The sequence below is a fragment of the Glandiceps talaboti genome, chromosome 15 (genome assembly GCF_964340395.1).
Source record: "Glandiceps talaboti chromosome 15, keGlaTala1.1, whole genome shotgun sequence".
Lineage (NCBI taxonomy): Eukaryota > Metazoa > Hemichordata > Enteropneusta > Spengelidae > Glandiceps > Glandiceps talaboti.
Window position 1 is genome coordinate 12928934 of NC_135563.1, and position 21101 is coordinate 12950034.

Consider the following 21101-nt stretch of genomic DNA (forward strand, 5'->3'; position numbering starts at 1 on the left):
CTGTCGATGTCATGAACACTTGTCCTTTCTGTCTATATGTACAGACATACTATTTATTCTATTAGTATCAAACACACACATTTACATTGGGGTGATCATATTTTTTTTATGTTTCTCATTACTTTTTCATATCAACTATAGGTCGGTCAGTCAATTTTTTTTTTTAAATGTAAAAAAAAATTATCTTCATGTTTCTCTGCTTTCTTTGTATTAGATTCCTGATAACAGACCCTTTCCCAGCTTCTCTACACAATTGGCATTGTTGCTCCTCTAAAATCCTTCCCCCTATTTGAATAACTTCCGTCATGACAAAAATGCTCTGTTCATGGACAAGCGTCGCTGTTGCTGCCACAACTGTAGATGACGTCAACAGTGCATACACTTGCTTATTCTTGCCAGAGAGGGAGCTGTTCTACAAAACATTAGGGGGTGGGCAAAAAAGATTTATATTGATGTCGGAGCTGAAAATTAGGGTTGGTCAGGTAATGAAAAACAGGAAAAAACATAGGGTCACACTTACAGTAATTCACTTCAGAATCCTATATTCCATTTACTAGAAATATCATCAACCTAACACAGTATGTAACAATTGTAGAATTCAAATGACCAAGGCAGGTCATTTAATGATGGGTAACAAAAACGAGTACACGCTGATACAGTAAATCATGATTGCTTTCAAAAGAAATGATATGAAAAGAGCTTCAAATGTATGAATGAGAATTTATTCTATAGAGGGTGCTGTTCACTCTAATTCAGTATTGCTGACAATGATAGACCACAGAAAAGGACATTTTGCCTAGTTAGCGGATGATAGACATACAAACTTTAAAGCGTACAAAATTAGAATTAACACATCATACAGAGATGCGGGAAACATTCACATCATTCTGTTGCTATGAGTGTGTTGGGTTGGGGTGGGGGGGCCAACTTTTGCATCCAATTTGTTCATTATGATTGTGTACTCACTGCAGTCTTGTTTACCAAAGAACTATTTATGTGCATGTAAATTTTTAACAACCAATATTTTTCGTAATTTAGCTACTTTGCCATCGTTAGTGATTCTCAGTAATTTGACATGATAAATAAATATATTGTTGATATTTAGTCAACATTCTGCATACACTTGCTGTCAAATTTAAATGATTTTGTAAGACCCAATACAGATGTGCATCCTTGAAATGTCCATTCCCAAAATGCTGTTGAAGTCGTTCAAAAAGATTTTGCTTGGTTTTTCAGAGATTCATATTGACAAACTAGTCGATGAGTTCACTCAATACTTTAGTGCAATCAGACCATTTCAATGAGTTATCAAAACTTGGGTTAGTATGTTAATACTGTTGATCTTTTACTCTATTCCTATATTAAAGACAAAAGTATTTCACTTTGTATGTGTGATGGCGCTGTTCATCATATGTGCTTTTGTTGCGTGACACCAGCCTCATATATGGCATTTATGCTGTTACACAGAGATACAACTTATCACGGTTTTATGTGTGCTTAATATTCTCATTTATAATTACTCAAATAATGTATAAGATAACACTAATGTCAGAACCTGGGATCAAATCTCTGGCCTTTAAAGTGGCATGAGCTGAGTTTGTCAGCACATTATTGAAGTGAAATTATTTAACCAAAACCACATTCTAATATCTTGTTCATGTTGATGTATGTCTTCTACACCATTACGATAGTCTTCTGGCATGGTTAGAACAGCTGATTGCTAGTACAGACTTCATGAACATTTTTCGATATGCATAATAATTACATCATCGGATCGTGGATCGTTTACTGGTTATATCACAATACCAGGTTTGATATCAGTCAATTGTGAGTGGTGGGCCTATGGTTAAGTGTGCTTCAGTAAGTAAAATACTGCAAGCACCTTTTAAATATGCAGTGCAAACTACATGTACACCAAACTACGTATAAACTGAGTTTGCACCCTTGTAACATCACAAAGTTGCTTGTCTGAATAATACTTACCAACTGTACTGAGTCTTTAGGGGCATGCATAGATAAAGCTTCTTGTACAAGACTATGTAGATAACTATTGCTGTAAGCTGCTTCTTTGCCTCCTTTCAGAAGTAAACCATTACCACTGCTGATAGCCAGGGCAGCAACCTGAATCGTGCAAGATAAGATGAATTCATACACTACCAACAGAGACCGGAACTACGCAATATCCACATGTATGATAATACCGCCACTTAGAGGGTAGCTGCAACTATGGAATGTGTCATTCTGATGACCATGTCAACCAGGGCAGATTGAAAGCTCAATGTTATTTACAAGATGAACTGCTTGTGCACTATAACTTTTTAATTCATTTGATCTATCAGCCTGATGAATATTTTTGGTCATGAATTCTCTGGTTGACAGGTTCATTTGATAATTTTTGATACATGTACAAAAACCTTACTATTAAGCGATTGTCCTATATAGAACTGGTGTACAACTTTTGTGTTGACCATACCATGCAAATTGAGTGTAAAACACCATTCCACCCTCCAAATAAAAATTCCTAAAGCTCCCCATCACTGTAGTATATTGCACAGAAAAGGAAATTCATACCGTACCTGTGGCAAAGCATCTGGACGAGATTCAAAGATAACTAGCAAGACACCAATGGGTACTGTGACTTGACAAAGTTGCATACCATCAGCTACCTGGATTCTTTTGAGTACCCTGCCAACATTCTCATGAGATGTGGCAGCTATTTGTTTTAAACCTTCAGATAGATTCTTTAGTTTGTTGGGACTGAGTGCCAGACGGGCCAACATCGGACCTGATAAACCACCTACCAAAACAAGAAATTTTCTGTAATTACTGCACACGTAAAGTTTTGAGACAACCATCTTTCAATGACTGAATAGAGAGCACTTTATCGTTAAACTCTTAGAAGTATCTTCACTTTTTGGTATTTTAAAGTGGCCATATGGATGAGAATTTGGTATTTATTTTGGATTTTATTTGATAAAACAGCTTCACCATGTTTTTCTACTTGGAAAAATAATGCAAAAGAACATATACCAAGTCCATGTTCATAACTCAATACATTGCAAAAAGATGCACAAAGTGTAAAAAGTTTGTTATTATACGTACAATAACAAACATTTTACACATTGTTTAATATTTTGCCGTTTATTGAGATGTGACCATGGACTTGGCATATGGTTTTTCACATTATTTTTTCAAGTAGAAAAACATGGTGAAGCTGTTTTATCAAATAAAAATCCAAAATAAATACCAAATTCTCATCCATATGGCCACTTTAATGCCCTTGACCTTAACCTCTGATAGACAATACTACATCATATATGACAACAGCTGTAATGTGATCATTTTACATTCACTGAAAATAGTTAAAATTAATTACACAGTGACTTGTTCATAAGACGTTGATTTTATCTGTAAGTATTACTAGTATCGTAACAGGGTGACATCTCGCATGAAAGTTAGCTTCTGATATCTATCATGTTATCTTTAACAAGTAAAGCTAATCAAGGAATTAGCTACTCTTATAGTAAGACCTTGGGGATCTGTGCTTTGGTGGTTGTTGAATAAAGCTGAAAGGTAATGAGTCCCTATGTCTTGGCAACCTTCAGTCACTTTTAAAGTAAGCAGAATAGCCTGTAGGGTCTATCGACAAGATTAGGGATAGGCTGGAAACAAGATGCAACTTCCAACCATTTTTTAACCCAACTCTTTCAACTGATGCAGCACCAATGCCATTGTTGTATAAGATAGCCGTACCTCTACGTCTTGCTACATCAATATCTTTCCTGTTGGCTTGAATAATTCTATCTTGTCTTTCCAATAGCAGATCTGCTAATCGGTTTATGATATCGGCTCTCTGCAAATGAACAAGGAATTTAAATAATTGATGTGTTGGGAGTGACACATGTATCTGTATTGTTGCAAGTCTACTTCTTTTCTCTAATCAATACTTTGATGATTTTTTATTCTTCAATAGTCAAGTTCGAAAATGTAATTGATTTTTCAAAAATGTTTAGAATTTTCAAAATGACAGCACTCTCTAGAGATAGAATAAAAATTTTCTTATCATATCTATTATGAAATATATGTAGGGAGGTGAGTATTCATGTTATTTCCCATCATGTATCATGCTTCATAATTGTAATCTCACGGTTATAAACAAAAATTTTAATTCATCAATCAGTCTGCCACTAGAGGGCACTATTTATTTACCACAATTATCTATATCCCATTCCTTTTACCTGCTCAGCTGTGAGTGCCTGTAGCATGCGTCCACCATCTCTGGCCCTCTCAGCTTGTTGCTCTGTAGACAGTCCTGATGGTTTAGCTTCTGTGAAGAATGTCCCAATTTTTCTACCTCGTATAACTTTCTCTATAGTATGATCTAAGGTGGTACCGTTAGCAATGACAACAGATGTACCTCTGTCAAGAGCCCACTGTGCTGCTTTGACCTAGGAATAGAAAATCAATCAAACTGGTAACTTTTAGGCCAAAACTTCATTGATAACTGTGTACCTACTGGAGTACTCTGAGAATATCTTCATGACATTTACAATTCAATTTCAACAAAATGTATTGTTCTAATGTTTTGATATTTTACAGTGTTTATTTCATACTAGTCTAATGATTATTTGTGAATGTACAAATGTAGCAAGAATGACTATATCAATTTTATGGAATCTTAAACTTTTTATGAGATTGCGCTGTACAGTTTCTTCTCTTTTTTTAGCCATTACACTGACTGGTCAATAGTAACCCTTGACTGTCAAGAAATACAAGCATTGTCACTTTTATCCAAATGTTCACTAAAACTTGTTTTCTTAACTCTGGGCATAATGTGGACATGGACATTAGAACAATTACCCACTTATTCCCAAAATACACACCATTACATAAATGCACACATACATACAAAGACAGAGACTTGTTCATATAGTAGACACACACACACACACACACACACACACACACACACGCACACACACACACACACATGGATGCATGCATGCATGCACGCACACATACATGTGCCTCACCAAATTTCAACTATTCTCTTGTCTAATTTCATGTACAGGGGTGGTATTTGGATATGAGACAGGACAAGTGAGCTCTAACCTAAACATGACCTTTGACCTAAATAACACTGACCTTTGACTCCATACCACCCAATCCAACTCTTGATTTGGTACCAAAGACAATATCAGAGGCATCCCCAGGGTAAAAAGTGTGCATCAGCTGTGAGCCTTCAGATGATGGTGGACCAGTGAAAATACCATCAACATCAGATAAAATGATAAGAAGATCAGCATCCATCTCCACGGCAACACGAGCTGCCAAACTGTCATTGTCTTTGACACTTATAACCTAGAGAGAGAAACATGAGATCTTTAGAATAAGTGAATATGCATTAGTAACAAGTGTATCCCTGTAAATGGACACAAGGTGATAAAACAGCTACACACTTGAATATGTGGATATCCAACTGCTATATATTTTGTGGAGAAAAAAATGAATCTCTGTAATGTACTTGTATTATTTTTAAATCATCTGTTCAACAGACAAGTTACTTCTGTTCAAAAACAATAACAAGCATACATACAAGTAAATTTGTTTGGTTTTGGGGGTTTTGTTGTTCTTGTTTTGCTTTATATTGTTTAGTTGGAATTTTGGGGGTTTTTTTGTTTGTCTGTTTGTTTGTTGTTGTTTGTTTGTTTGTTTGTTTGTTTGTTTGGGGGGGCTCATTGAATGGTGTGCTTAATCATGTATATGTCCTAATTTGGCTTTAAAACACATATTTTACTTTGGACAATATTGTATTCCTTACACTCTATTCAAAGTAATTAAACATGTGAACCTAGAATTACTATTAGACTTTGTTCAAGCTAAAATATGCATCATGTTTATAAACTTTATCAGTGAAGTGCAAACTGCAATACACAGACATTTCTGTTCTCTCTTCAAACTTTCTCTTTCATTTAGATCCATGAGGGGGAGCATTTGTTTTGAAAATGCAAGTCAATCAATGTCAGTGATATAAAAGACTTTATCTACATATTATAAAATCTTTCCTTCATATGATCTGAAAAGTAATGTTACTTATCTATACAGGGAAATATTACAAAGTACACAGAAACTGTTATCATACACAATTTTGAACTAGATTGTTTTGACACAGCGCCCTCAACATAATGATGCATTCTACAACCAGGTAATGTTACGAATACATGCATTATGATACAAATAGGAATCTACGGATATATCTGAGTACAAATTATGTATGTATATACCCACCTCCACCAGAATACAATGGGTGATGTGAAGCCATTACATGATTCTCACTGATTGGTAAACATACATGTAACTATACTGTATTGTTATAGTCAGTAACAGTAGTCATGACAACTGTTAAACCAATCACAGTGAACCTTATAAATGCTTCACATCTTACTGAATGCAGCCAGTACAATACAGTGCAGTGCATGAATTTGTTAAATATTGATAAATAAGTAAAGCAAACTGGCCAGCTAAGGAAAAATGTTTTTAAATAAGAAGAAAGCAGTGCAAGTTACGCAAGAAATGTCCAGTCAATGAGCAAAGCCAGCAAGTGATGAATGTGAAAGTAGTATTAAGTAAACAAGCAAAAAAATGTGAGAAATAAGTTGATAGCTAGTTGTGTATTTACTGGCCAGATAATGTGTGAATGGTTTACTTTTAGAATACAAATCTACACCTTTCAATATCATCCTAGCTACATATCCCTTAGCTTGTAAGGTGTGTTGTAACAGGGTACCCTCACATATCGGTCAACTCCTTTATCTACAATCTTTCGTGCCATGGAAAAATTTATGGAGACTACATTAAAGTTTAAGAAACTTTGCATGGTGTCAAAGACTTCACATATACATATGAATGCATTATAATTTACAACAAATATGTGCATCAGACTAATAACATTATATTGAATAACATTGTATGGATACCAATACTGCAGTTTTTTCCTATAAGTTATATGAAATAGTACCTGTGTTGGCACTGGCAAATCAATTGGACAATAATGTTAAATTTTTTGGGACAATACGCATGTATTATGGAATTATATCATCTAATATCTCAGAAAGACTACGGACATAGAGAATTGGTCAAATTCTACATTTTGTATCTATCTGATTTGAAACCATCTTTTTTTTAAATCAGTCGTTCTCAAATGTTTGCCAATTTTTTATTTATAACTTATCTGCACACTTTTAAAATTCATTTTATCAGTGATAAATTTTGACGTTGACATTTGACCCCAAACTACAAACCTTAAAGCCATATTATATGTACCTTTAGGCTAGCTTTACTGTATTTCTTTATTGTAAGATAGCATACAACTTACAAGCTTATCAACCTTAAGATAATAATTTCTTGTTTGAGACTTTAACATCTGAAAATCAGAATATTTACAAAAAAATTAAGAGAACAGAACTGATATCAGGGCAAATTGTGTACATAGGGATACCATTGGAGATTTTGTGACCAGAAAATGGTATTTTTTCGAAGAATTAAAAGTCTGTTGGTTTGTTTGGTGGGTCAGTTATGTTCTGGCCAGATAAACTTATGGTCTTGCAATTCAGGCTTTGACTTTTTGATAAGGTAAGCAGAATGGAATGAAGGTACAAGTGAATGATAAAGAGAGATGAATTTCTTTAAGTTTCATTCCTTACAATAAAGGAAGATGGAGCATCCCAAAGCAAGATGAGAGAAGATACAGATGTGAGAATTTCATGGACTTTGGGATTGAGTTAAAAATTGGAAAATGCACACCAACTTTTTCGGGAGAATGTGCCTTTGGTTCTTCTGGCTCTGGTGTGTATTCAGTGTCTAGACCCTCATAGGCCAACAACTGCAGAAATGAAAGGCAAAACAAAAACAAAACAAAAAAGAGAACTCCAAAAATCATTTCATGGTCCCATTAATAGCAAAAAATAAAATATGACATTATCAGCAAGATATCATGAAGGTATTATTTGCAGGGGTAGAAGTAACTTTAGAGAGTCGTACGAAGTACTCATTAACCGAGATAATAATTTCAAGATCTCTTTCACGACAACGATTTAAATTCTCACCCAAATTCAATCATCAATATTTTTTTCAATGTAGGATCATGCACATATTTTGTAAGTGGTTATACTTTTCAGAAATCTGAAATTGTTTTCTCTCACGCATAACAGTACACTGGTGGAGCCAACAGTACAAAATATATTTTACATTAATTCTTAGGCCAAAAAAAAATTGTGTGGTTCCGATGACACCCAATTTCAAAATACGGTGGGTAGGGAGGATTTCTTTTTTTTTACCTTCAAGGATCTGTTCAAATGTTCTCTTCATATTTACAGAGGTCAAGAGAGAATTCTGATCAATGTAATCATACTTTCTGTACTATATACAGTAGACATCGTGTGGTACGTTGTATTTGATTCCACCATGATGTTGTTTTGATCACACAAGCCAATGACGTCTTCAAATCTAACTATTTCTCGTCCAACTTTGCAAATTTTTTTGATTTTTCAATAATTTTTTTAATTACCTTAAAAAAGTTTCGGATGGCAGTAAAAAAAAAAACAGGTTGGGTCAGGTTACTGGAACCAAACAATTTTTGGGGGCCTTATTGAAAATTGGTTTTCATATCATCAGGAGTCTTTCAAGGATTTAAAGAACTTTCCAGCATTTCTTGAAAATAATGAAATTTATAGGTAACGATATTTTTCACCACTAAATTTCCAATGTATGTATATGTACTTTCAAGGATATCAGGTAATGTACATGTATCTAAAGAGCGAGTGAATGTGCTAACCATGTAAGCATTTCATAGCGTGTGTGTATAAGCAATTGCCAAAATCCATGAAATGAAAGCAAGAAAGCAAGCAAGCAACACAGCCAATTCACTTCTATTCTGAAAATCAACAACAGAATTAACTAAATATATTCTAGTACAATTGTTGTTCTTGGCCAGAGTCCTTCTCTCTCAGTCAGGTCTACATCATCAGCTACATGTGTATGTGTGAAAGTAATTTGTCTATCTACACACCAGCTTGTAACTACATTGCACTCGGTGACACACTAAAGCCCAATTTATACGATGCCTGCAACTACAGTTGTGGTTTGTTGCATTTACACGTACTGTTTACATGGAGATTCCAAAAAACGTACAAGGAAATGCAACAATTTGAAATGCTGCTGAAAGTGAATCACTTTCAAAATGATCTGTTTTCATTCCAAAACAGAATCTATGTGAAATTGGTGAAGATGGTACAATTCGAAAAAGCATATATTTGATCTCAGATGACCCCCATAAATGACGCAGTTGCACATGCTCCAAATGGTAGTGTTATATTTGCACATATGCAGCAGCATCGTTTTCAATTTGTTCCATCTTCAGTGTTTTCCATGTAAACATAAAAGTGTAGATTAACACAATATACAATATACGTACCCCTTGCAAATCCTTATCTTGTTCAGGGGGTGGTGCAACCACATCGTTAGCATTGATAATTGGTACAATATTCATCTTGACTAATTCATTCATTGTACTTCTTAAGTTATTCCTGGTGTAATCATGGTAGAAGTCTGGTTTGGTAACTAAGACCTGCTCAAAGGATAGAAATCATGATTACATGTACATGGACTTTTCAGTATTGAAAAAGAAATGCTAGATTCAGTCAAAACCTGTTTATGGCAGCCATACAAGGGACATTTTGGAGAGGAGGCTGTTCTCCTTTTAGGGTTATTCACTAATTAATGATGATTGACGTGTACATTAAATTAATGTGATACATTTGTAGGAAATTCTGATAGGAAATGTACAAAGTTGGCTACTATACATACATTGTAGATACATGTACATATAACCTTGTTGCAAAATAAAAGAGCAAGGGTATACATGTAACCCCAGTCTTGCCCTTACATCTTACAGCATGCTTCAGTTTAAGAGGAGAACTCTCTATTTTCTTTTTCTACTTCACTATTGCTGCATTCATAAGTGGATCTGCAATGTCTAACTCCTGGATTGTTTAGGGTATAAAATTGGAAAGATACAAAGTGAGGGGGCAGGAGGTGTACATTTGTACATGCTTGTGTTGTTGTCAGAGGTACATGTACATGTAAAGTTTTTTTTCTGTGAGACATTGCTATTGAACTCCGAACTGTTTTGGGAAGGGGGAACATACAATTGGGGTGACAGGGGTCCAAAAGACATGATAGTGACTAACCTGAGATGTTGTGACTCCATACTGAGAGAACATTGCTTCATACAATGACATGAGTCCACTCTGACCAGCAGCAGCACATGCTCTTGGTTCAAGGATGATTTGACCCTAAAAGACACACGAATCAACACAGGGGTAAAAGATACTGTATTGGTTTCAAGATGTCACAGGGTCATGATGGTTGAATGGTTAGAATGGCCGACTTAGAATCTGCAATTCGCAGGTTCAAGTCTTGGCACTGTCATTTGTTTCTGAATGGCTAAAATCCTCGTCCAAGATATGAAGCATGATAGTGTCCCAGTCAACCCAGATGTACGTACATGTATAATTGGGGACCTGGTAGGATACAGATGACAATGTGAATACCTTTTTACAATGCATGTATGCACTCACAGAGGCTGCAATAGATTGTATATGTACAAAAAAGTAGTCTCCTTGGGAGTTGAGGAAGTACATTTGTGTATAAAGGGCTGTTGTCTCTTTATAGGTCTGTACCTGGGTTAATAATTGTGAAGTACTTTGAGCACAACATGGGAAAGTACTATAAAAACTTAATTTATTACAAAAAATATTATTATATTGTACACCTGTACAAGTACTGAATGTGGGCAAGAAAATATACATGTAGCTACATGTACATTTTGTATCATGACTTGAAAACTTCAAACCTCTTGCACATAATTCATGTTAGATACGAACAGTATACAAGTGAATGTAACAATAAACTGGGTTTTAAGAAAGAATAATTAAATTTGGGCAAGCTTGTACACTTCATTACCGCAATTCTAAGCCTGACTTACACCATACATTTTTATATATGTATGGTACATGTACCCTTATCCTTGCAGATATGAACATACATGTACATGTAAGTGTGCGACAGTTAGTAATGGCACTTTATTTGTGGTCACAGCTGTGGGTATATTTTTGTCTTTTTATACAGATGAAGTTTACAAAGACCGCCTGTATCTATTAAATAGTTAATTAATATTCATTATCAGTATCAATACATTCTACACTACATTTTTTTAACATATTCATGGCAGGAATCTCTAATAATTTGGTTCTCTCAAGTACAAGGAATTCTCTAAAAAAAATAAGTGGTTGTATTTATGAACATTAAAAATTTACTTTATCTTTCCTTTATTTCAAGAATCTTAAGAAAGTGTAAAACTTGTAAAATTCACATTTTTAAATAGAAAAAGGAAATGATTGATGCTTTAATATGGAACGTAGGTACAAAAATGTAGATGTTTCCATGTTACATTAAATAAAAATATTCATGTTATATAATTTGTCTGATAAATTGTCATCTATTCTGCTACAAAGTGATTACAAAGTGTACATAGATAAAAGTACAATACTTCACATGCACTTATATATCTTGACCTGAAGGTCACCTAATGGTAGATGGGGGTTAATTCAAACATGATTTTCCTGTCTGCACAGAAAATATCCATGCATGTATGCATGTACATACTGCCTTGTTTCACAAATGGAGCTATTTTAGTGTGTGAACTGGCAAGATATCAAAATACATTCCCAGATGTACATACATGTACATGTATGCATACATCATGTATAATATGTAAAAATGTACAATGTACATGTACATGCATTACATTTTGTCACCGTATTGTACATGCACAAGTATATAAAATCTATACATATTCCATTAAAATTTATCACACAGATAACTTTCTAACTTAAAGTAGTGTGTACAATGTACTACATGTATCAAACCAGAGTGACTACAGTTTCAATTAGTTGACACCACATTTAGTTTTTTAACATCTCATGGGTCTGTTGTTACAATTTACACAAACAAAATACAAAATTTACATGTACAAATGTACACTGATGGCGCACACACACACACACACACACACACACTACATTTTATCTCACTATCACACACATAAAACATATTTGTGTTTGAAACTTCCTTGTTTCATTGGACAATTCTGTTGATTTGTGTTCACGGTGAGATAAAATGGTTTCAATTAAATTTTTATATATATATTTTTTTTATATATTTTATTCAATGAATATCCATCTTCTACCCCACAATCTACATACACTTATATGATCACAATACTGAATGCCTCCATAGTACAAAATAATTTTCAACAACGTAGCATAGTATTTTATTTGATTGATTCTAAAAATTCAATCAATTCATGTTCATTGTCATGTATTGGCTACCTTAAAGAACTAGACAATGTTCACTGAAGTACATACTTTATTATATTAGTTACAACTCATTACACACAGACATGTATCACGGTTTACTTCATATAATGTATATTGCAATGTCTGTCACTTCTACATCATTTCAATTTGCTCTTTTTTAATTTTGAATATTAAGTGTATGGTATACAAACCTGATAAATATGTTGCAAGAAATAAAACTAAGGTACATGTAGGTATAATATATGCATACACAGCTGCTACAGACATTACCGGTATGGCGGTAGTGTTAAAATTGCTTTTGGAAATGACATTCATAAAAAGTGCATGTAGCATGTTTTTTATTGCAGTAGAACAGGACAGCATGGAGTCCACTCTACACTGCAGGAATGAAATACAAAATATGTACATGTACTGACAAGTATGGATTCCATGCTAACCGCCAGGTAAAAAAAATTGTAGAACAGGACAGCATGCAATGCAGGGTTTAAATAAAATATACAGTAGAACATGACAGCATGGAGTACAAATGTAATTCCACCACGAAACACAGGGTTGAAATACTGTAGAACATTGCAGGAATGTAGATTCCATGCTACATGTAACACACTATTTCTTTTTTTGGCCTTATAAAATTATATTAGCCTTAAAAAAAAATAATGGTTTGGTTCCAGTTACCAGACCCAACCTAGTTTTTCACTGCCGACCTAAACTATTTTTTACTTTTTCGAGAAAAAAATAAATAAAATTGCAAAAATTGGGAAGTCTCACGAGAAATAGTGGATGCAGAAACTGACATCAACTGAAAAGACAATATGAAACTGTTCTTCCACTCTGTAATGGCTGTACATCTGATAGGAAGAAATAAATAACACAGAGACCATTTGGAAAACAATGGAAAACCTGAACTAGACACTCACATATGAAAAAAAAATATGATCAAATAAAATAAAAAATCTACCTACCCCACCTATTCTAAAATTGAGCGTAATCGGAACCACACAATTTGTTTTATTAGGCCTTAAGGCAAACTCATAAACTAAATGTACAATGTAAACTAAAATGTCACTGATGACTGACCATCTTTTCATAACAATATTGTTTTTAAAATATAAGCTGTAAATACATACTAAACATATGGAGCACATTGACATACCCCTTCAGCAGAATTTAAGCTACATGAATGTAAACAATATGTTACCTGGTGACTGCACTTAATATAATTACACACTATTTATATTTAATATCTCATTAATTCATGATCAGTCAACATACATCAAATAATTGGAGAAGTGTACTTTGTACAATGTTGATATTTTCTCTTTCCGTCATGAATTTACAAAAATTTATGTGTCTATTGTAGCATTCAGTATGGTTAGATATTTTAGACAAGTGACACTGATAATTACAAGAAAAGAATGGTGTGACTTGAATCCACAAGATATCATTAATTCCATAAAGACTACAGCATTACTAAGAATGATTCTGTCGTTAAAATTTAAAAAATCAAATTATGAAAAAATTAGGACACAGATATATGATACTTCACAACGCTCCTTTCTAATTGATATTAACCTACTGTTATAAACAACTGACCTTTTATTACCATGGTAACTTCACTTTCAAGCTATTCCTGAGAATGAATGAAGTAATAACTCACGACATGTAACCAGTGACAGTGCACAATCAAAATATTCATTTTCATTTATCTAATAAAAACATCATCATGTACATTGTATACCGGTAACTACTTTTTGCTTCTAGTCATAAAGTGAGTTTAGTGTTACATGATGTACAGTGTGTTAAAGATAATCTTGCATCTAAAATCACATACATTGTACATTGTACATGCAGTATTTCTCAATTTAGAGAAACTTAAACAATGATTGCATGCACTCAATACATGGATCTTGACGTCAGTATATACACTAACAATCATGCCTCAGCTTCGTGACTGATCATTTGATTGCAACACATTAGCCTTGTTACATGTATGTACAGTTTGCATCTGAGTGTTCCAATGTACTAGGCAGCGTAAGTGTTTTTACTAAGGTGACCACGGTAACAGAAGAGGGCAACCTAGTAAATTTGCAAAATTGTCCATACAGTCCATGACACGTCATGTACATGTACCACAATTTGTGGGGGGAACCCAGGTAAAATGCACTGGGAACTCGGGTAGATTTTATCTGTTTAATAACACACTTAACAAAAACACTGAGTGTACATGTACATGGTCATGTACTGTAAATCTTGATATTTTTGGAGAAAATTTAGTGATATTAAAATGTTTGAATTGTTCCAAAAACCTAATGTTTGCACATCATTGACTCTGGTATTCAGTTATCCACTACCTATTTTCATATTTTTTTATTCTCGATGAAACAAGTAAAACAAATTATATTTTACTGTTTTATAGTCATGGTTGTGAATGCATATGTAAATCAATTCCTATTTTTGTTCTAAAATTATTGGCTCAAGTTTTCACATTTAGCAACATATTGATTATTGGGTGTTCTCCATATAATTTTTTATCTTTCATCATATGTTATCAAGTGGTATGTCTACCAAAATGTAAGACAATAACATTCAAACTCTAGCTAATGTAGAAACAAATTAGAATTTACATGAAGCTAGGAGCACTCCACTATATATTTTGTATGAAAATGTCATGGCTATTGGCCAAGTTCCTATGTTTTATCATCACCTAATTCAATTGTGTCTCACAGACATCCACTTATACAAACAGTGATTGCTCTAAAATTGAATAATAATGGATTTTTCTTACAAAAGGAAATCCTGCCTTATAGTATACACACATACAATGAAGTTATACAATACTCATTACATGTATATTAACAATTGTGACATTGATACATTAATTGAATTATGAATATAGAGATTATACAAGGACTTTCATGATTAGAATTAGTTAGAATTGCTAACTGGTTTCATGCGCACATGTATCTGCTGAAAAAGAAACCATGTGACTTGCTGGCATATACATTTTGTCAGTATGCTGGCGTACAAATCTTCATATAAAACACAGTGTTGTTTCCCCCCCCCTCCCCCAACCTGAGTTCATGTACTTACTCCCCCTCCCCCTCATGTGTGTTCATGTACTTACTTCTATGTGACTGAACGATGATGTGATTTTAAAAAACTTGGCGCCAACAAATAAATACTAAAAAGTGTCTTGTGACATACAGGAAACAGCTGAATTTTCATAATTGACACTAAAGGTCAAAGTCAAGCTGTGTATGTCCCCATATGACATGTCACCTTTGTGCAAGGTTTATAAGAAATTAGATATTGCAAATCTGAGAAATGAAGTATTACAAAATAAATGCATGGATGGGGGCTTAAAACCACAGTCAATATCTTAGCATGTAATGTGCTATTACACCAAATGTTAATCTGAAAATAACTGGCTATTGGGACACTCGCAGAATCAGTATCTACATCTATCTACCATTATGGAAAAGGACTTCATTATGTGAACAACTTCATTTCCTGAACCAAGTTTCATACTTTTCAAAGTTGTTCATATAAGTGTCAATTTCCCTTCAACTTACCCCATTTGTGTCTGCTCTGTTGGACAAAGTCTGTCGCATACTTTGTGATAACATGACTTCATGCCGTAATCGTTGTTTACCAAATGCAACAGCTCCACTTGTAACAACCAGCATCTCCCTGCCCACATTCTGTAATTCTGACACCTGTGAGGGACAAACCAAAACATTAAAACTTTCAGATATTTCTCCACCCTATGCTTTAATGTACAATGATAAAGACGTATACATGTATATGATTACGACATCTTGTCCATCATACAAGTTGAATGTGTTTGCACAGAAAATATGGAAATTATATCCTAGTTGTTCTGTGATGCCTGAAATATGAGTCAAAACATTCTAAATCACATTATTTTTCCCCAATTTTTCATAAAGTATACTTGTGTACATACATATAGGTATAACATTATTCCAAAATATTTTTCTCCATTCAGCCACAAAATATTTGTGACCTGAGTTTTGTCACTACATGTTTTTGAGTCATTGTGATAAAGCCCCTTAAGTTACTTGCATTTACCTCTGCTCAATAAAGAATATTTTGCATTGTCGATGGTACAAGAAATATGAACATGTAAAACTCTATTAGGAAACACGTTTATTTCTTTATGAAAGTATCAATTTTTATTTCAAATGGTTGACATATCAATACTATTTTCCATCATTGTTATTATCATATCCATTAGTTTATTTATTAAGTATTAATGTTGATATCATTTCTTTTTCTTTCTTTGCTTTTGTATTTATTGCAGCAGTTAAATACTTGTACTTTATTTCTTGTTGTATATTTCTTTTGCCAGAGTCACAGACTCAACTATATGTATTTCAGATCACTATTTTCTCATTAGATATACATACATGTACTTTATTCTTTTTGTATCTTGTGAATAAAATCTATTTTATTCATAGATCACCCTCATAATCTTTTCAGAGCTCAATGTGGACAGTGGAAGAAAACACACATACCCTTACTCTTTGACCACTGATCAATCTCTCTACAATACATTTGTTTTTTGCAAGATGGTTTAAAACCAATGATTGCATCAGCATTTCTCCAATGTGGTATGGGGCGTGTTGGTTATACATTTACAGTATGGGGTGCTGGTTATACATTGCACATATACACGTACTGTACCATGTATACACATGTATGTATAAGAAGGATGACATTGACAGATCTACGTTTTGTGATGCTGATATATTTGTTTGTACTGTCTTTTTACAGAAGTTGACCGATTTTCATATTAAAGAAGGACTTAGGTAATCTTGATATTATACATGTAGAAATTACAAGATGAATTTGAGTAGGGTGAGAGTGGTTTGAGAGATTTCTGAAATGTTGGAGTGGACCCACTTCTCAGTAAGTCTCAGCAAAAAAAGTCAAGACCTTAGAGTGACATTAGTTTACCCATAGACATTGGACTCTGTGTATGGTTTACAGAATGATAAATTTGACTGTTTATTTATATTCCCCTATACAAAAAGATGTGTGTTCATGTCAAAACATCATCCATTGTTCAGGGCAAAGATTCATGATTGGGTTATGACATCTGCCATACACTGTATACATAAAATACAGGTGTATACGTACATGTACATGTACACAGTACCTCATGCTCCATGGTATGACCTGCTGTGGTGATTGACCTGTACTGTACTGAAGTAAATTACTATAGCACACAGGCAGAATACATGCATGGAGTCGGTGCTGTTTCCATGCTACATGTACATGTGGTCTGCTTGTTGACGGTGTGCAGACGTGATTCTTGAGAAGTTTAGGGACATCGTCAATCGAGTTCCGACTTACTCCGTCTGCAAGCAGGACTATTCCATGGTACCTGTAATGCTGTAGCCATGATGTGGCATGCATTACTCCATTAGGTAACATATCATATGGTAGGGTACGGGGAGTGATGATCTTACCTGTTCAATGATAGCAGCAAGTCTACCAAGCGCTAGACCGCATTCGTCTCCCCGTGTGATAACAGCACTGCCAAGTTTAACGACGATCCTTTTCGAGTTTGTAAGCTGTGATCTGTATGATGCGGCCTTGCACTTCGTACTTGTTGTGCTAAATTTTCTGTGAGAAATAAGTCTGTCGTTTCTTTGTCGAAATATGTGCGAGTTATCATTGTTTACAATAGTACGTGATCCCAACCATCTACGAAAATACACAGAATTACCAAAATACGCACAACCAAGATGATTGTTTACGATTGTTGTGCCTGCATGTGTTTGAAGTGTCTTACACTTTCTGAGGACATTCAGAGCAGCCATTTTCATCCGATCGATCAAACGTCTTTCGAGTCGCTAGTCGTGGACTGCTTGTTGTCAAACCTTGAAACTATCTTCACGATTTTGTCAATTACAAAATACGCCACGTACACAAAACTTACAGTACTTTGCGTTCCTAACACCTTGTGTGCCAATGTGGTTTCCGTCAGGCCGATTACGTTCACTATAAATACCCAAACAAACCGTCTATGAATGAATGACTCAAAGTCGGAATGTCAATATGGTAACCAAAGAGAAACAAGGATGCCACGTTGAAAAGTTGAATAAATTATGTTGATAGCACGCTCCAAAATAGTAAGATCTTCAACTGTAGTCGTGTGTGATATTTGAGAAGTCCAGTTAGTTGGTACAATATGCTTTTAAATGGCTTGAATAGACCGGGAGTTCTCCAAAACAACGCACATGCTGAACTGTGATAGCAGCTGTTGATCAATGCGCATGCCTACAGTTCGCGCGTTGCTGCTGACCTTTCACCTCAAAGAGTATGATGATGCAATTCAACCTGCGTAAAACTTTCGTTGAATAATACCCCTCCTTATTACTACTATATGGATAACATGGTACGTATTCAACTTTATACGTGCATCGTGCAGTGGTGGAATAAAGCAACCCAATGACGTCATTTTCCTATTTGATTTGTGTGCGTACGTGTCGTGAACTGTTACTGGTTGAATCGGAAACGATGCCGTACAACTTGAAGACTCAAGTTCTCCCTCTTGAATATCCCATCCAGGCTAACTAAGCTTTTCATGTGAAAAATACTCTCTAACTGGCCAAGTATTAGGCGTAATCCCAATTTGCAAATCAACTTGAAGTCTAAAAGTTAGTAAAATATGCAGAACTTGGAAATGACAGATTTATATCTGCCCACCTACCTAAACTTTGTTACTGTAGTCAAATTAGCTGGATCGTGTAAAGACCTGCGCATTATTTAACATTTGATCTTGTCGACCATGACTTTCTTCTACATCATCGATCATGTAACATACGTATTGTAATATTGATATCACTGTCTTAATGAAGCAATATACTAGTAACTTCTCTTTACCTATCTCTAAAATCGCATTCGTAAGCAAATCGTTACTTTCTGAATCCTGCCGGTCTTACCGTACGTACTGAGGAGGAATTGAAATTATTTTCTCACCTGATCAACAGCATCTCATACGTGTACATCAAATAGTGTCTGTAATGGTTAGTGCTTTACGTCATCTCTCGGTGTGTCTGTCCATCTATTCATTCATCTGTCTATCTATATATTTATCTATCGATCTATCTGTTTCTCCCTAGCTCTCGATTTCATCACGAATCGGACTGTTAGTGGCGCTATTACGACGATGCTTTTCAACACAGCCTGACTTTCACTGAGTTTCAATATAATTTAAAGGCATAAGATTCGGCATGAAAGTGTCCACTCAAGACACAGTGCTCAAGACCACCAAGAAATCAACCTTCTACATCGTGTATCTCATTTGACGTGTAATTTTGTCCGTTCTTGTGGTAGTTATGAAATTTGAGGATGAGCTTCGTCAATTGCAAGAGTCGTGGTTATGAACATGATCTATGGTAAAATACAACGTATAAAAGTAGGGTTATACGTGATAACGAAAAGATTCAAGTTATTTACGGTTTCTATTGTACACGTGATTGTGTTATTCGTCAATTTGATGTAGGAGTACGACTCGATTCCTTTATTTAACTTATTTACACTTCGTATATTCATATTATCGTTTGTTTTTGATTTTCTCGTTCTGGGAATGATCAGATAGGCCATTCCTATAACAACATGTTATCTTCGGAGCTATCGCACAAAGAAGAGAGAAATAGTACGCTGAGGGCGTCCTTTAATTCAAGTGAACATCCCTGAAAAATGTGCTCAGTTCGTCGCTATTTTGTACACTGGGAGTTGAACGACTCTATTGGTTGCATGCAAATACATAACATTTGATAAGTCTGTTATATATTGGTTCATTTCCTAAGGAACTGAACGTTAGTAAGTAATGTCACACAGTGAGAGTACTCGACGTCCTTTACGAGAATTCCGGTACTCAACGAACTAGGTTCCAATCAAACTTTTTGTCTGCTTGTGAGTATTTTTATCTTATCTTTATTACGTTGTGTCATTGCAATCCTTGACAATCTTAATTCGACATTACCTACTCGGTGGAGTGGAGTGGAGTGGAAAGTGATTTGAAGTAATTACTTTAAGTGATTACTTTATAGATTTACTTGTGACGATTTCATTCAAAATTCAAGATTATCAAGAATCATAGGAATGAGAAACATGGGAATGGACATTCTGAATTCTGAATGGACATTCTGCAGATTCTGAAGTAAAATTTGTACGTGTATGTATTTTGTGTTTGTGATTGATTGTCAATGTGTTAAGTATATACCTGGTAAAGATGACATATAAATGGCGCGACTTCATCGGTACGAGAATACATGCATACGTTTTACAGATCTGCGACCAATTTTAATAACCTTCCATCCACCAACGTAAATCTGCTGTCTAATTAGATGTTGATGATTTGGTTTTCGTTCCTATTTTCACAGCATGCATACAAGCATTCAAGACGTCAGTGCGCATTGGTTTGATAATTTCTATTCTGTAGACGCAATCCTAGAAAAGAGATGGAAGTGCCCTGTTTGTTATTGAGTCTTCACATAGTGTGTTTATTCCACTCAGGTGAGTAGGTTATTTAGACTAATACTCGAATCATGAATTATTGCCAAAAAATATCACGATTTTTTTCAAATCCGGACTCTGTTAACGAAAGTACGTGCTTATAAAACCAAACTA

At 34.7% G+C, this 21101-nt stretch overlaps 1 protein-coding gene across 1 annotated transcript in view; it reads right to left on the reverse strand.

Moving 5' to 3' along the window:
* Positions 1-18054, reverse strand: part of LOC144446109 (delta-1-pyrroline-5-carboxylate synthase-like) — a 34865-nt gene extending 16811 nt beyond the window's left edge. Inside the window, exons 1-10 of the mRNA XM_078135819.1 lie at positions 17930-18054; positions 16035-16153; positions 12343-12349; positions 10248-10352; positions 9473-9625; positions 5146-5361; positions 4239-4448; positions 3760-3853; positions 2577-2797; positions 1984-2121 (exon numbers count right to left, since the gene is read on the reverse strand). Coding sequence (XP_077991945.1) covers positions 1984-2121; positions 2577-2797; positions 3760-3853; positions 4239-4448; positions 5146-5361; positions 9473-9625; positions 10248-10352; positions 12343-12349; positions 16035-16123 — 1233 coding nt within the window. The 5' untranslated portion in view covers positions 16124-16153; positions 17930-18054. The remainder of the gene's footprint in view (positions 1-1983; positions 2122-2576; positions 2798-3759; positions 3854-4238; positions 4449-5145; positions 5362-9472; positions 9626-10247; positions 10353-12342; positions 12350-16034; positions 16154-17929) is intronic.
* Between the last annotated feature and the right edge of the window lie 3047 nt (positions 18055-21101).